At 38.3% G+C, this 14,855-nt stretch overlaps 1 protein-coding gene across 8 annotated transcripts in view; it reads right to left on the bottom strand.

The window, feature by feature from the left end:
• The window catches only part of MAST2 (microtubule associated serine/threonine kinase 2), a 252,949-nt gene that overhangs the window by 89,205 nt on the left and 148,889 nt on the right, over positions 1 to 14,855 (bottom strand). For 5 of the 8 annotated variants that reach the window (XM_064281895.1, XM_064281898.1, XM_064281897.1 and 2 more), the window contains one exon: positions 10,916 to 11,110. The exons of the other annotated variants lie outside the window; for them this stretch is intronic. In XM_064281895.1, coding sequence (XP_064137965.1) covers positions 10,916 to 11,110 — 195 coding nt within the window. The remainder of the gene's footprint in view (positions 1 to 10,915; positions 11,111 to 14,855) is intronic. 8 annotated transcript variants of the gene reach the window in all.

Here is a 14,855-nt window from a genome sequence, read left to right as displayed (position 1 = left end):
TAACATTATACCCAGTGGTGAAAGACTGAAACATTCTGGTCCTCCCGTAATGTATATGTTGGCTTAAGGTCAGGAAGAAGACATGGATGTCTGCTTTCACCACTGCTGTTCATAACTGTACTGGAAATTCTAGCTACAGCAATTACACAAAGAAAAGAACTAAGAGGCATCCAAATTGGAAAGCGAAACTATCTCTATTCACAGACGACATAATCCTATATATAAAAAATCCCAAAGAGTCCACAAGAAAGGTGTAAGAGCTAAATAAATGGAAAGATATCCCATGTTCGTGGATTCAAAGACTTAGTATTGGTAAGATGAAATACTACCCAAAGCAATCTACAGATTCAATCTCATGGTGTTTTTTTGCAGCAATTAAAAAAAAAAATTACCCTAAAATTCGTAATTTCAAGGGATCCTCAATAGCCAAATCAATCTTGAAAAGGAAGAACAAAGTTGGAGGACTCGTATTTTTCCCGATTTCAAAACTTACTACAAAGCTACAGTAATCAAAACATTGTGGTACTGGCATAATGACACACATACAGACCAAAAGAATAGAAGAGAGAGCCCAGAAATAAACCCTCACATAAATCATCATCAACTGATTTTCGACAACGGTGCCAAGACCATTCAATAGGGAAAAACAGTCTTCTCAACAAGTGGTGCTGGGAAAGCTGGATATCCATATGCAAAAGAACGAAGTTAAACTCTTACACCACATAAAAAGTTAGCTAATTTGGATAAAAGACCTAAATTTAAAAGTTAAAACTATGGAACTCTTAAAAGAAAACATAGAAGTAACTCTTCACTACTTTGGATATAGCAATGTTTTCTTAGATATAACACCAAAAGCATGAGCAACAACAGAAAAATAAAGTGAACTTCATTAAAATTAAAAACCTCTGTTCACCAATGGATACTACCAATATAGTGAAAAGAAATCCACAGAATGGGAGAAAATATCTGCAATTATATATCTGATAATGAATCCATATTCAGAATATATGAACTCTTGCAACTCAACAGCAAAAAGATAACTCAATTGAAAAGTGGTCAAAGGACCTCAGTAGACATATCACCAAGGAAAATACACAAATTGCCAACAAACACCTAAAAAGATGTTCAGCATCATTAGTTATTAAAGAAATGCAAATCAAAACCACAATGAGATATCACTTCATACCCACTAGTGGAGCTATAATAAAAAAGATGGAAAATACAAGTGTTGGCAAGGATGTGGAGAAACTGGAACCAACACACATAGCTGGTGGGAATGCAAAATGGTTCAGCCACTGTAGAAAACAATTTAGCAGATTTTTAAAAAGTTAAACATATAAGTACCATAAAAACAAAAACCAAACCCATTGCCATCGAGTCAATTAGGACTCATAGTGATCCCATATGGCAGAGTAAAACTGCCCCAGCAGGGTTTCCAAGAAGTGGCTGGTAGATTTAAACCACCAAACTTTTGGTTAGCAGTCAAAGCTCTTAACCACTGCAAAGTACCATATGATGCAGCAATTCTACCACTAGTTTTACACCCAAAGGAATTGAAAACAGGTATTCAAACAAGTATATGTATATGCATGTTCACAGCAGCCCTATTCACAATAGCCAAAAGGTAAAAACAACCCAAATGTCTACCAAGAGATCAACGGATAAACAAAATGTGTTAATACATACAACGCAGTATTATTCAACCACAAAAAAGAATAAACTACTGACACATGCTACAACATGGATGAACCTTGAAAACATTACACTAAGTGAAATAAGTCAGACACAAAAGAAATATTGCATGACTCCACTTAAATGAGGTATCTAGAATAAGCAAATTCATAGAGACTGAAAGTAAAACAGAAGTTACCAGGGGTTGAAGGGAGATAGGAACGGGGAGCTATTGTTTAAATGGTACAGAATTTCTGTTTGGGATCAAGAAAAGTTCTGGAAGTAGACAGTGGTGATGGTTATACAACATGGTCAATGTACTTAATGCCACTAAATTGTACACTTGTTGTTAGGTGCTGTCGAGTTAGTTCCGGCTCATAGCGACCTCATGCACAACAGAACAAAACACTGCCCAGTCCTGTGCCATTCTTAGAATCATTGCTATGCCTGAGCCCATTGTTGCAGCCACTGTGTCAGTCCATCTGGTTGAAGGTCTTCCTCTGTTCCCCTGATCCTGTACTTTACCAAGCATGATGTCCTTCTCCAGGGACTGTTCCCTCTAGATAGCATGTCCAAAGTATGTAAGACGCAGTCTTGCCATCCTTGCTTCTAAGGAAATTCTGGCTGTACTTCTTCCAAGACAGATTTGTTCATTCTTTTGGCAGTCCGTGGTACATTCAATATTCTTCGCTAACACCACAATTCAAAGGAGTCAATTCTTCTTTAGTCTTCCTTATTCACTGGCCAGCTTAAACATGCATATGATGCGACCGAAAATACCATGGCTTGGGTCAGGCACACCTTAGTCTTCAAGGTGACATCTTTGCTTTTCAACACTTTAAAGAGGTCCTTTGCAGCAGATTGGCCCAATAAAATTTTATACTTAAGCATGGTTTAATTTCATGTGTTATGTAAAGATAAATTTTACGTTGTGTATATTTTATAACAATTTAAAAGAATTGTAAAAAAGGGAGGAATAAGGGGGAAGAGAGACTTGAAAGTAGAGTTACCAGACCTCCCAATTTGTCCATGACAATCTATGTCTGCTGTCCCAGTATACTTATTAATAGACTCTCCCTTCATTATCAAAAATTTCCTAGTTTAGATAACAAATTATATGGTCACCCTACTTTAGAGACATAGTGACCAAACACACTGTGCTGGCATAGTGTGGATACAGATTCAAAAGTAAACAAAACCAACTGTAAAGACCATTTCAACACTGACTAGATATTTGATATTAATAAATTTTTATTGTTTTAGGTGTGATAATGGTATATGTGGTTATGTTTCTTAAAAATTTCCATCTTTAGAGATATAAACTGAAGCATTTATAGATGAAATGACACGTCTGGGATTTGCTTCAAAATAATTGGGAGACGGGAGAAATCAGTGGGGATGTAAATGAGATAATATCGATCATGAGTAGATGCCAGGGATGTAGTATTACTCTTTCTATTTTTGAATATTTTTGAGATTTTCTGTAACACAAAGTTTAAAAAAGAGAGTAAGTTTTTCAGTAATTGAAAATTTCCTAGTTCCAGAAACAGAAATATCCTAGGAACCTCAGCTTCCTGCGATTAAGCTAAGAAGAAAACCTTTATCATCTTGTTAGAGTCACCTGATGGCCTACGGGATATTCTCTGCCATACAACATTTCCTGAGGTTTAATCACAAGTAGTTATTTTTTGTTATTTTACCTTTTCATTAAGAAAAACACTTTCCCTTCCTTAACAGGAGATCACATTTCCTGAAGATTTTCTCAGGTTGCTCCTTTCCTTATACAAGCAGGAGAGAAGAAATGAAACACGTTAAAGCTGTCTTGATGGACTTTTCTTACTGCCAAAAAATGGCCATCTTAAAAGAATGTAATTCAGTGTTCCCTCATTTTAGACCATGTCCCTGGTGAAGCCCAACAGGCCAGTTTACAGGCGTAACAGTTAGTGAGACTGCATGAGAGAGCAGGAGTGCATCCGGTGGCCACTGTCTTATCTTAGCTAGTAACAAAGCTTCCATGGGCAAGACAAAATAATTAAATAATACTTAGAGTTGTCCATGGAAAAATAAAATTAGTGGAAGCAAAAGGAAAACTAATGAGAGCAAAACAGGGTGCTGAGGCTCAGAAATAAGTAAATTTTCCAAGAATAAGAAACCAAACCAGTCGCCATCAAGTAGATTCTGATTCCTATGGACAGAGTAGAGCTGTCTCATAGGGTTTCCAAGGCTATAAATCCTTACTGAAGTAGACACCATATCTTTCTCCCACAGAGCGACCAGTGGATTCAAATGCTAGCCTTTCAGTTAGTAGCTGAGCTCTCTGACCACTGTGCCACCAGGGCTCCTTTTTCCAACAGTGGCATTAGCCAAATAGTTATTATAGCAGCTAACCAATCTACTGAGTACTTTTAGTATGCCTGGTAGTAGTCCAGGCAATTTTATATGTATTGATTCATTTATTCATTACAGCAATGCTTGAAGTCCTATTGTCCCCATTTTGATGTAGAAAACCGAGTCAGTAAGAAGTCAAGCAGCTTTCCTACAAATTGCATGCAGCAGTGCCAGGATAAGAACAAGTTCTGGAGAATTTCCTGTTTAGGAATACTTTGAAAAGCAGTTGTTTAAAAAAAAAGACAAGAAAAGCAGGTGCTGGTAAAATGAAAATAGTGCTTTCTCCTTGGCAGGAGATAATCTTGACACTACCATAAAGGGTTTTCAAAGGCTACTTAGTTTTGGAGAAAGACCAAAGGAACACCTGTCCTTTTGCCATATAAAAGTCTAAAGAAAGCCTCTCACTCATGTGAGACAGGAGGGGCCAGAGGGCTGAATCAGTACCAATGGCTACAAGCTTCAGCAGTGAACTTCTTGTTACTAAAGATGTCCAAGCAAAAGCTGCATACTTTTTTGCTAGAAATTGTATGGGAGAAACTCCTCTACAGTAGGAAGTGAGCTACAGCCAGAACCCTTCCAAAATAAAGATCACTCTAAGAAGGATTTCTTGCTGCAATGAAAACTATGGTCACTCAAAACTGATGTTATACGTAAGCCATTTTATGTTCTTGAAAGTTGCCAACATCAAACTTTTATCCCCAGCAGGCCTAAAGCTGAGACTGTGCATAGTCCCTTCTCTCTTCGGGGGCACCAGACTCCGCCACTCCTTCAAACAGGGTTATGCCAATAGTGCACTACTCTTGCCTGAGTGGCAACTAATAGTCTGGGATCCTATTCTTAGAAAATATGCAAGGTGACTAAAGGTTAGAGGTTAATTAATTTGACCCATCACAATCATGTTCATTATTCCTCTTAAGGCTGATCATACCTATAGGAGACACAGAGCATGCCCTTAGCATCAAGGCCTGTCTATAATAGACTTATTCCTTCTCTTCAAGAAATAAACAGAAATTATTATACAGTTAGAACAGGTATCATTTCAAAACTGTGTCTTGGTTGTCCTTAAAATTATTGTGGGTAAACAATTTGTAAGGTACTAAGAGCATCAACAAGATGCAAACAATAAAAAGGTTTGGGAGGGTCAGCTTTCACCACTACGCAAAGGGACACATTATTTTCTAGCCCTTCAGGGAAATGCAGCCAAAAGCCTAAATAGCTGTACTCCAAAGCGGATAAGAAACTCTCAGTACAGGCTCTGGGAGGTGGCAGTGTGTGGATCCTAGTTCCCTCTCTCCTGGGTCATCTATTTTCAAACAGAGGTCAAACTCACTGCCAGTAACTCTGAATTTTCAGTTCTTTACTCATTCACACTGTTTACCAGAACCATTTTTCTCTTCTTTCCACTGGTATATGTTCCTTTGCTTAATAACACTAATGTTCAACAGGTACATGTACACGGTAAGGACTTTGTAGAATGACGGTTCATCATTGCGTTCATGAAGCACTGATTCTGTCCTTGACTCTGAATGTGAATACAGAGAACAAAACTAAGTTAGTGGATGACAGCTATGAACAGTGGTAAAAGATAACAAAATAGAATGACATAAGCCTAAAAAGAAGAGCAACTTTTTTCAAGAAGATATGAAGGTAATGGCATGGAAATGACAGTGGGCTACAAGAATGCCAATTCCACTTCCAATACAGGGAGTTTATTAAAGAATATTTTGAGTATGTTACTGTCTTAATTATCTAGTGCTGCTATAACAGGAATACCACAAGTGAATGGCTTTAACAAACAAATCTATTTTCTCAGTTTAGGAAGCTAGAAGTCTGAATTCAGGGTGCTGGCTCTAGGGGAAAGCTTTCTCTGTCAACTTTGGGGGAAGGTCCTTGCCTTCTTCGGCTCCTGGGTGATCTTGTTGTGGTTTAACACGTCTCTTCCTTCATCTCTGCTCTGCTCCCTTGTTTATGGTAATTGCTTTTATATCTCAAAAGAGACTGAGTCAAGATACAACCTACGCTTATCCTGCCTCATTAACTTAATGTAACAACCAAAACCAAAACCAAACCCAGTGCCGTCGAGTCGATTCCGACTCATAGCGACCCTATAGGACAGGGTAGAACTGCCCCATAGAGTTTCCAAGGAGCGCCTGGCGGATTCCAACTGCCGACCCTTTGGTTAGCAGCCGTAGCATTTAACCACTACGCCACCAGGGTTTCCTAACGTAACAAAGACAATCCATTCCCAAGTGGGATTATAACCACAGGCATAGAGGTTAGAATTTACAACACATATTTTTGGGGGACATAATTCAATCCATAACATTTACCTTGGGAAAAGAGAAGACCTGGGGCTGCAAAAATTACTTAGGTTCAGAATATACTATATTACATAAACAAAGTATCTTAGATGGAGAGTCAGAACAATGTAGTTGTTAAGAATATGCTCTCTGGAGCCAGACTGCCTGGGTTTTCATCTCGGTTCTGTGGTTTACCAACTGTGTTATCTTGAGCAATTTATGCAATCCCTCTTTGGCTTAGTTTTCTCATCTGTAAAATGAGCATAATAATTCTTCTCTCACAGAATTGGTGCGAAGACTGAATGACCTACAAATTTTCAAGTGCTTAGAACAGTGCCTGGAAGCTATTAAACACTTGATCAGAGTTTGTTAAATTAATTAAATAAATACTCAACAGCAGATGTTTCATCAGAAACATTACAGCAGAAGGGTTACAGACTACAGACAATGGAGTCAGATTCCATAAGGCTGAATGCCAGCTCTACCGCTTTTTAATAACTTCCTTCTCTGTGCCCGTGTCTTCATCTATAAAATAAATTTACTTGGATTATCCATCTCATCAATACAATGAACTTATTTGTAATATCCACTTCATTACGGTATTTTGAGGATTAAATAAATTCAACACATATAAACCATTTAGAAAAATACCTGTCGTTGTGTGCCATTGAATTGATTATGACTCAAAGCAACCCTATAAGACAGAGTAGAACTGTCCCATAGGGTTTCCTAGGCTGTAATCTTTACAGGAGCAGATCCCCAGGTCTTTGTCCTGCAGAGCCACTGAGTGGGTTCAGACCACCAACCATTCAGTTAGCAGCTGAGCACTTAACCATTGTGCCATTGGGCTCCAGAAAAACGCCTAATACACGGTAAATGCATGGCAAATGTTAACCTATTTTTATTCTTTTGTTGTTTCATTTCTCAACTTTTCTTGACTAAGCAAGTTAAAGCAATTAAAACGTCTGTCCTACTTTAATCGGTTTATCTCACATGTGAATTGGTCAGCCAATCATCTCATGAAGCAACCTTCACTTCTGATAACAGAAGCATGGGATCAAAACATTAGGAAAACTGTGATTTGCATACCTTGCTTACTGGTTCATCCACCCCTGCCTGGATGGAGAACATGTTCAAGAAGCAACACAGGAAGGGGGCTACCCAAACAGAGCTGAGCAGTCTCCCTCAGTTGAGGAGCCAATATGAAAATTTGGGGAGGCTAAAGTGGCTTGAATTTGCAAGTCAGATAGAGTACCGGGGAGGAGGGAGCTATACAGAGAAAAAAAAAAAAAAAAAGGGCCCTAGAAATCTGCAAAAAATTCCTCTCAAGTTTTTGGCTAAGTACAGATCAATGCATATGGGGAAGAAAAACTATCCAAGAAAAGAGACAGGTAGGACACTCCCTGGAGTTCACAAAGGGACAGGAATGTTCATGTTCCCACCATGCAGAATGAAAAAAAAAAAAACTCATAATACCATATTTTTACCCAAATAATGTATACCTTCTACATTTGTTTAACAAACACGCCCTTTCCCCCATGAGGTATTTTCCTAAGCTTGCTATGCTAACTTTTTTTTACAGCAACATATTTTTTAAAAATTGGTATAGCGGCACTTATGAAAATACCTTGGAGGGGGAAGGGTATGGTTGGCAAATAAATAAAGAAGGAGCATGTTATTTGTGTAAAATACGGTACATCACCATCAAGTATAGTACTCAGAAGGTACTAATCTCAGTAGCAAGACAAAATTAGCCTCGAATGCTGCTCTGGTCCCACCTAACAAAGCTTGAAAGTGATCCTTGAAAAGATCAAACTATTTCCAAGTAATTTAACTAACTGCATCCCAGCACAAAGCTTGAGAACATGTAAAGGAACACAAAAATATCCATCAAAGAACAAGGTAAAATCATCTTGCCTCATCACTCAACTAGTACTATGCATGGGACAGATGCAAAAGACGAATGAAATAAAGCACTAATACAGTGATAAGACATGTGCACAAATTAAGGGGGAAAAATCCATGAAATTTAACAAGTTTTTATGCCCAAAGTGGTAAGACATTGCTCCCAGTTGTGTGTCTTAGACCACAGAGATACTACCTTCAGCCATGTACCAAGACTGGGCACACCTTCAGCTGTAAGCATTATACAACTTTCTCAGTCTCATACGCCAAGGACTTGTACTTCTGGGATAGGGATTTCAGGGAGGAATTGGCCTCTGACACTATGTCAGTCCAACACTGCCCCAGATTATCTGTGGAGACTGTCTCACTTACTTTGGACATGTTAACAGGAGGAACCAGTCCCTGGAAAAGTACATCATCTTTGGTAAAGTAGAGGGTAAGCAAAAAAAAAAAAAAAAAAAGGAAAGACCCTCAACAAGATGGACTGACACAGTAGCTGTAACAATGCGCTCAAACACAGCAACGACTGTGAGGATGACACAGGACCGGCAGCGTTTCACTCTGTTGTATTCATTTGCCATGAGTCGGAACTGACTCGATGGCACCTAACAACATATCAAGTAATACCACTGAAGTCTGTATAATAAATTATTCCTTTCCTTAAGTTTTATTTTTTCAGGTTACTTTTTTCTAATAAAAGTTTGAAAAATGCCCACTAATTAATCACACCTTCCTTTTTTGAGGTCCCCTCCACCCCCAATTGGGTTCTAAGATATCACTCTCTTGTTCTCCTTGCAGAACAGCTGCTCCTTTTCAGGCTTTCCTTTGCTAGTTCCTCATTGTCTCCCAACCTCCAAAAGTCAGAGAGCCCCAGGGCTCAGTCCTTTGACATCTCTTCTTTATCAACAGTCACTCACTGAATAATCTCATAAATCAAATGGCTTTACATTATCACCTATATGTTGCCAATTTCTAATTATTTATCTCTAGAGAATGTCTAAATGTCTATCTCTTGTAGCTTCCCAGTATCTGTTAATGGTAACTCCAATTTTCTAGCTGTTCAGCCCAAAATCTTAAGTCACCTATAACTGATCTTTTTCTCAAACCCTGCATCTAATCCACCAACAAATCCTATCAATTCTACCTTCAAAAAGTATCCCCAAATCTTACTACTTCTTACCACCTGCGCCATCATGGGTTCAAACAACCACCGTTTATTACCTAGATTATTCCAGTAGCCTTCTAACTGTATATCCAGAATGACCCTTTCAATCTAGGTCAGATGAGGCCATTCTCCCACTTTAAATCCTCCAGTGGCTTCTGATCTCCTACTCAACATTAAAGCAAAAGTCCTTATAATGGCCTTTAAAGTTCTACTTAATGTGGTTTCCCACATCTCAGACCTCATCCCCCACCGCTCACCACCTAACTTATTCCTCATCAGCCTTAGTGGCCTCTTTGCTGCACTAAGAACACACAAGGCAAGCTCACAGAGCCCTTGGCACTTACTATACCTTGGCCTGGGGTTCTCTTCCTCCAGATATTTCCATTCTGTCTCTGTGATTTCCTTCAAGTCTTTGCTCATTTATCAGCTCATCCTTGAGGACCTGCTTGACCACCTTATACAAATGGCAACCCTTGGCTCCACATTACCTACTCTACTATCCTAATTTTTCTTAGTAGCACTTATGGCCATCTGTTATATATATACTCCTTAACCTGTTTGTCTGTCTCCCTCCACTAGAATCTAAGCTCCCTGAGGGCAGAGACTTCTTTCTTTCTTTTTTTTTTTTTTAAACAAAAACAGTTTTTTAATCCAATGAAATGAAATACAAAATGAAATGGATAGTTTATTTTGGGGTGAAATTTTTAAAAATTTCATTTAATAATGAAAAAAAATTTTTTATTGTGCTTTAAGTGAAAGTTTACAAATCAAGTCAGTCTCTCACATAAAAACTTATATATATACCTTGATACATACTCCCAATTACTCTCCCCCTAACGAGACAGCCCTCTCTCTCCTTCCACTCTCTCTTTTTGTGTCCATTTCACCAGCTTCTAACCCCCTCTACCCTCTCATCTCTCCTCCAGGCAGGAGATGCCAACATAGTCTCAAGTGTCCACCTGGGCAGAGACTTTTTATCTGTGTTCACTGCTATGTTTTCCATGTGTACAACAGTGCCTACCACATAGTATGTACTTAAATAATGTTAAATATATGAAAAGGAAGGCAGGAAGAAACAGGGGCAGGGCTATTTTCATCAACCTGAACAAATCATTTAACCTGTTTTGGAATCATATTTTCTAAAATATTATTATCTAAATGTGGAATTTGGACTATTTAACCTCTAAAGAGCTCTAGCATCCTGTCATGCATGCTATGCTTCTTCCTCTGGGTGGTCGTAGGGCTGTCCAACAATCAGGATGGGCACACAACTATCTAAGTACTGATATCTACTCTACCTTCTCCTGAAATTTTGAACATGGCAAAGATCTGTGACATTCCTTTTATTCTTCTCTGTGTAAGGCCATGGCTCTTAACTTAGTTTCTCCCCATTTTTAAGAAATGAGGTATGGGGTTTACTTATCAGGACTATTAGGTCAGAAGTGATCACCAAGGCCCACATTCACATCACTGCAGATTTCCTTACCTCCACTGCAGCGGGCGGCTGGAGCAGGGGCTGCCAGGACTGCTGTGAGCTTGTGGGTTCAGGAAAAAGACAAGAGGAGAAGTAGCCAAAGCACAATCAGCACTAAGTGGGACTTTAGTGAGGGATAGGGCTGGAGCCAATGTGGGCGAAAACATGTGCTGGTTTACTTCAGATCCTCGGCAAAGAGTAGAGATTCTGACACCGTGGTAGAAAAAAACAGGGTCAGTAACAATTTCTCAACCAAAACCAAACACATTTAAAGTAGAATATTTTAGGCAAGAGGCTCAAAAAAAGTGCTAAAAAATCATTCTCAAGTACTATACCTCAGTCTCAGTGCTGGAACAGAATGATGAAACAGAAACTAAAACTTAATCCACAGAATTAAAACCAAAAATTTAAGCTCTGGCTATTCGAAGTATTTAAAACTGGCTTCTGGGTAAACCAAACATTGCAAATATACTACAACTCATCGACTAGCAAGCAATAGGTCATATATCATGTTCAATAACTAAAAACTTTCCAGAGAAATATGTATATGGCCATAAACGTAAAACATTCTCAACTGTTTATAAATTGTTAGATTATTTCTATAATGCTGCTTTGTGTCTAATGAGTATATCAAGCAGTGTCATTTAAATATATGTCACAAACTGTGTTTTACTCAAATTTTAGTCTTCTACATTACTCTCCCCCCCACTTCAAAACAATCTAACCTGTTTGATGTGTTAAGACCTAGTAAAGACCATTAAATAAGTAAAATCATTAAACTGAAAAGACCAGGTGGTAAACTTTGAGTTCTAATTTGTTAATCACTGGTAGATATGGTATAGATGATGAACCACAATAGAAAGGCTGACAGCATTAATTTGCTATAGTATTGGCATGGTTTTCTATACAAATATAACATTTAGCTATAATATTTTATTTCCAAGTTAAAAAAAAATTACTTAAATATCACGTAAGCACCTGAATTATTGTTTCAAAATTATGCTAGTTTCATATATTGTTAATGCTGATTTTTTGGAATATGGATTTGGCAATATTCTACTTGTGCTTAACTGCATATATTCAGAAGAAATCTTCACCTTTCGACTCATTCTCCCTCTAGCTGGCTTCAGCGTATTTCTCAGATAGGTAAGCAATATGGGGATACAATAGGATAGGAGAAGGGAGGGCGGATAAGTATTTAAAATTACAGGTATGCCCAATTTCCACAAATTCAACATATTAAAAAAAAAAAATCACAAAAGGTAAAAACATTAATTTGGACTAATATCTTCCTTTTAAAAATAATTTCCACTCTTCTAAAGAACTATTTCCAAAATACATTCCCTAGTATACATAAGGAAACCCTGGTGGTGTAGTGGCTAAGACTGCAGCTGCTAACCAAAAGGCTGGCAGTTCAAATCCACCAGACACTCCCTGGAAACCTATGGGGCAGTTCTACTCTGTCCTACAGGGCGGTCTGAGTTGGAATCAACTGGATGGCTAGGGTTTTTTTTTTTTTTTTTTTGTAGTATAAATAAAAAATAAATAAATAAGCCAGGGTTAATTACAACACAGAATAAGACATTTAGTACTTGTTATTTTGAACAATAATGTTTATACAAAATAGTGTAGTCTTAGATCTTATCACATAAAATGAAATTTAGCCATTTGATAAATAATTAGGATTGTAAAAATCTATAAAGCCAAATTTCTGTTTTTGTTTCTAATTATCACTCTGCAAATAAGTTACCTTTACTTTAAGAGACATTTTAGTAGATGAACCTTCTTTTTTATGGTCTTTATAATCTCAGGATGGGGATAAAAAGTCTTTTTTTTAAGTATGCAATTCCACAATTATATACTTCAAATAAGTCCTGTTTTCCTAGATCTGGTAGAATCATTAATTCAATTAATGACCATTCATAAACACTGAAGGCCAATCAAAGGCCAAGAACCCAAGTAGAACCCCCTGAAGAAAGCTGTCTATTTGAACAAGCATTATCTCTGGGTAAGTACAACACTCGGGGGGAAAAAAATCTGAAGTACACTCCCTCCATCCTGTGAGTTAAACAAAGGCAGTTCAATGCAGATAACTGAGGTGGAATGGGTGCTAGGACCTTTCTTTCTCTGGCTCCCTAACTTGCTGATCAATTCACTCAGCTAATAAAGTACATTTCTTTATTGGCTAACATAGAAACAAAATTCAATCAAACCCTGAAGGACCCAGGCTTGGATCTGTAGGGGGAGATCTGAGGTCCTAAGCCAGGTTCAGGAATACAAATCTCTAGTCAAAGGAGGAGATACTTTTCATTTCTATTTGTTTATCACATTATGGGGCTTATATCTGCTGCTTTGACAAAGCATTTAAATAAGCATTGCTTTCAAGGCAAGAAATAAACTACCCTAATTATTAACTCAGTTCCCCAAGTACCTAGGAATCCCTAAAATGGAATCCCAACTTAATTTTCAGAATTAGAAGCCCCATGTGCCCCTTTAGGGACCACTTTTTTGACCTTGAATTAATGAAGCCAACTCAACTCTCTTCCTGATATGCATCTAGAAAGCAGTCTTTATCCAAGCAAATGAAGCTGTGTTAGTTGGCATTTATTCTCTTTCTGACATCTGCCAGTTTCCAATCAAAGACCTCAGCCTCCTTACTGAATCCGCAGGCATGGTGCTCCCAGTCTCTCTCTCCTCCGTTTCATCATTTTCCTGGCTACTCAAGTTTTTGCTCTTTCACACTGGCGTCTTTGCAGGAAGTTCTCTCACACAAGGGGTATGCAGTCTGTCAGCCAGAGGAAAATTACAAAGGCTTCTCAAACTTAAAAGAAAAATTAAAGGACTTTTCTCCAAAAACATGACATTCAGGACTCCCCCCAAAAAGGCCTAAGAGCCCAGGAGGCACCAGTGAGACAGAATGAGGCCTCAGATCCCAAATGAATCAGCTGTCCCCTGATCTGCCTGACATCATTCACACTCAGCCTTCAACAAATAGAGTTGCAGAGAGCACCTTGTTCCGTCCACAGTGACAAGTACTCAACTCCCTCCTCCACAAATCAGTTGCAACTTCCAACCCTGAGACCTGGCAGCAGGGAAGACTCTGGCAGAAAGTGTACATACCAACTGGAAAACTCAGACTGTGACAGAAATACTATCAACCCAGGAGATGTAGGCCAGGCTACAACAGCTGCTGCAGTGGGTAGGGGATAGGAAGAAAGCATAGTAAGGATCCCAAATCAGTAAATTAATGAGCTAAGGCTATGTGAGCATTTCTGCAACATTATTCATCATCAAACCCAGGCCTGGTGGAAGATGACAGGACCTTAATGTTAGGGCTCAAAGCACAGTCATTATTTAAATTCTGGATCTGGCCAATTAAGTAAATGCTATATTCCTTCAGACAAAGTTTAGCACCATTTTTATTCAATTTCGATTTCTTCCTAATCATCTTTTGAAAAAAAGCCATAATGAAAGTAAAAAGTTCAGAAACTATTTAGTTTAATTTCATCCAATAACTATTAATAAAATCACTTATAAGGCAAACACTAAGGTAAGCTACAAAAGAACTCTATTGAAGAGTAAGCTACTTAACTTCTATATGTTTCACTTTCCTCACCCGTAAAATGGAGATAATTACAGTATTTAATACCTAAGTTGTGGTGAGTATTAAGGTATGTAAAACAGAACAATGCTGGGCATGGAGGAAGCACTACAGATGTGCTAGCTATTATTACAGGTCTTGCCCTCCAGGAGCTAGCTCCCACTCTAAAGGAGGAAACAAGCCTAAACACACAAGAAATCATCTGAGGAAAACAGCCTGGCCTCAAGAAAGCCAAGTGATAAAGTAAACTGTGGAGCTAAATACTGGCAGCTAGGTAGCCAAGAGGTAGGTAGTAAAGGTCTTGGCTCTCTGCCAACTCTGATGGACTCCTCTCATTCATCCAGATAACAA

This window comes from Loxodonta africana, chromosome 3 (assembly GCF_030014295.1).
Source record: "Loxodonta africana isolate mLoxAfr1 chromosome 3, mLoxAfr1.hap2, whole genome shotgun sequence".
Taxonomy (NCBI): domain Eukaryota; kingdom Metazoa; phylum Chordata; class Mammalia; order Proboscidea; family Elephantidae; genus Loxodonta; species Loxodonta africana.
This window is presented reverse-complemented; position numbering and strand designations above follow the sequence as displayed.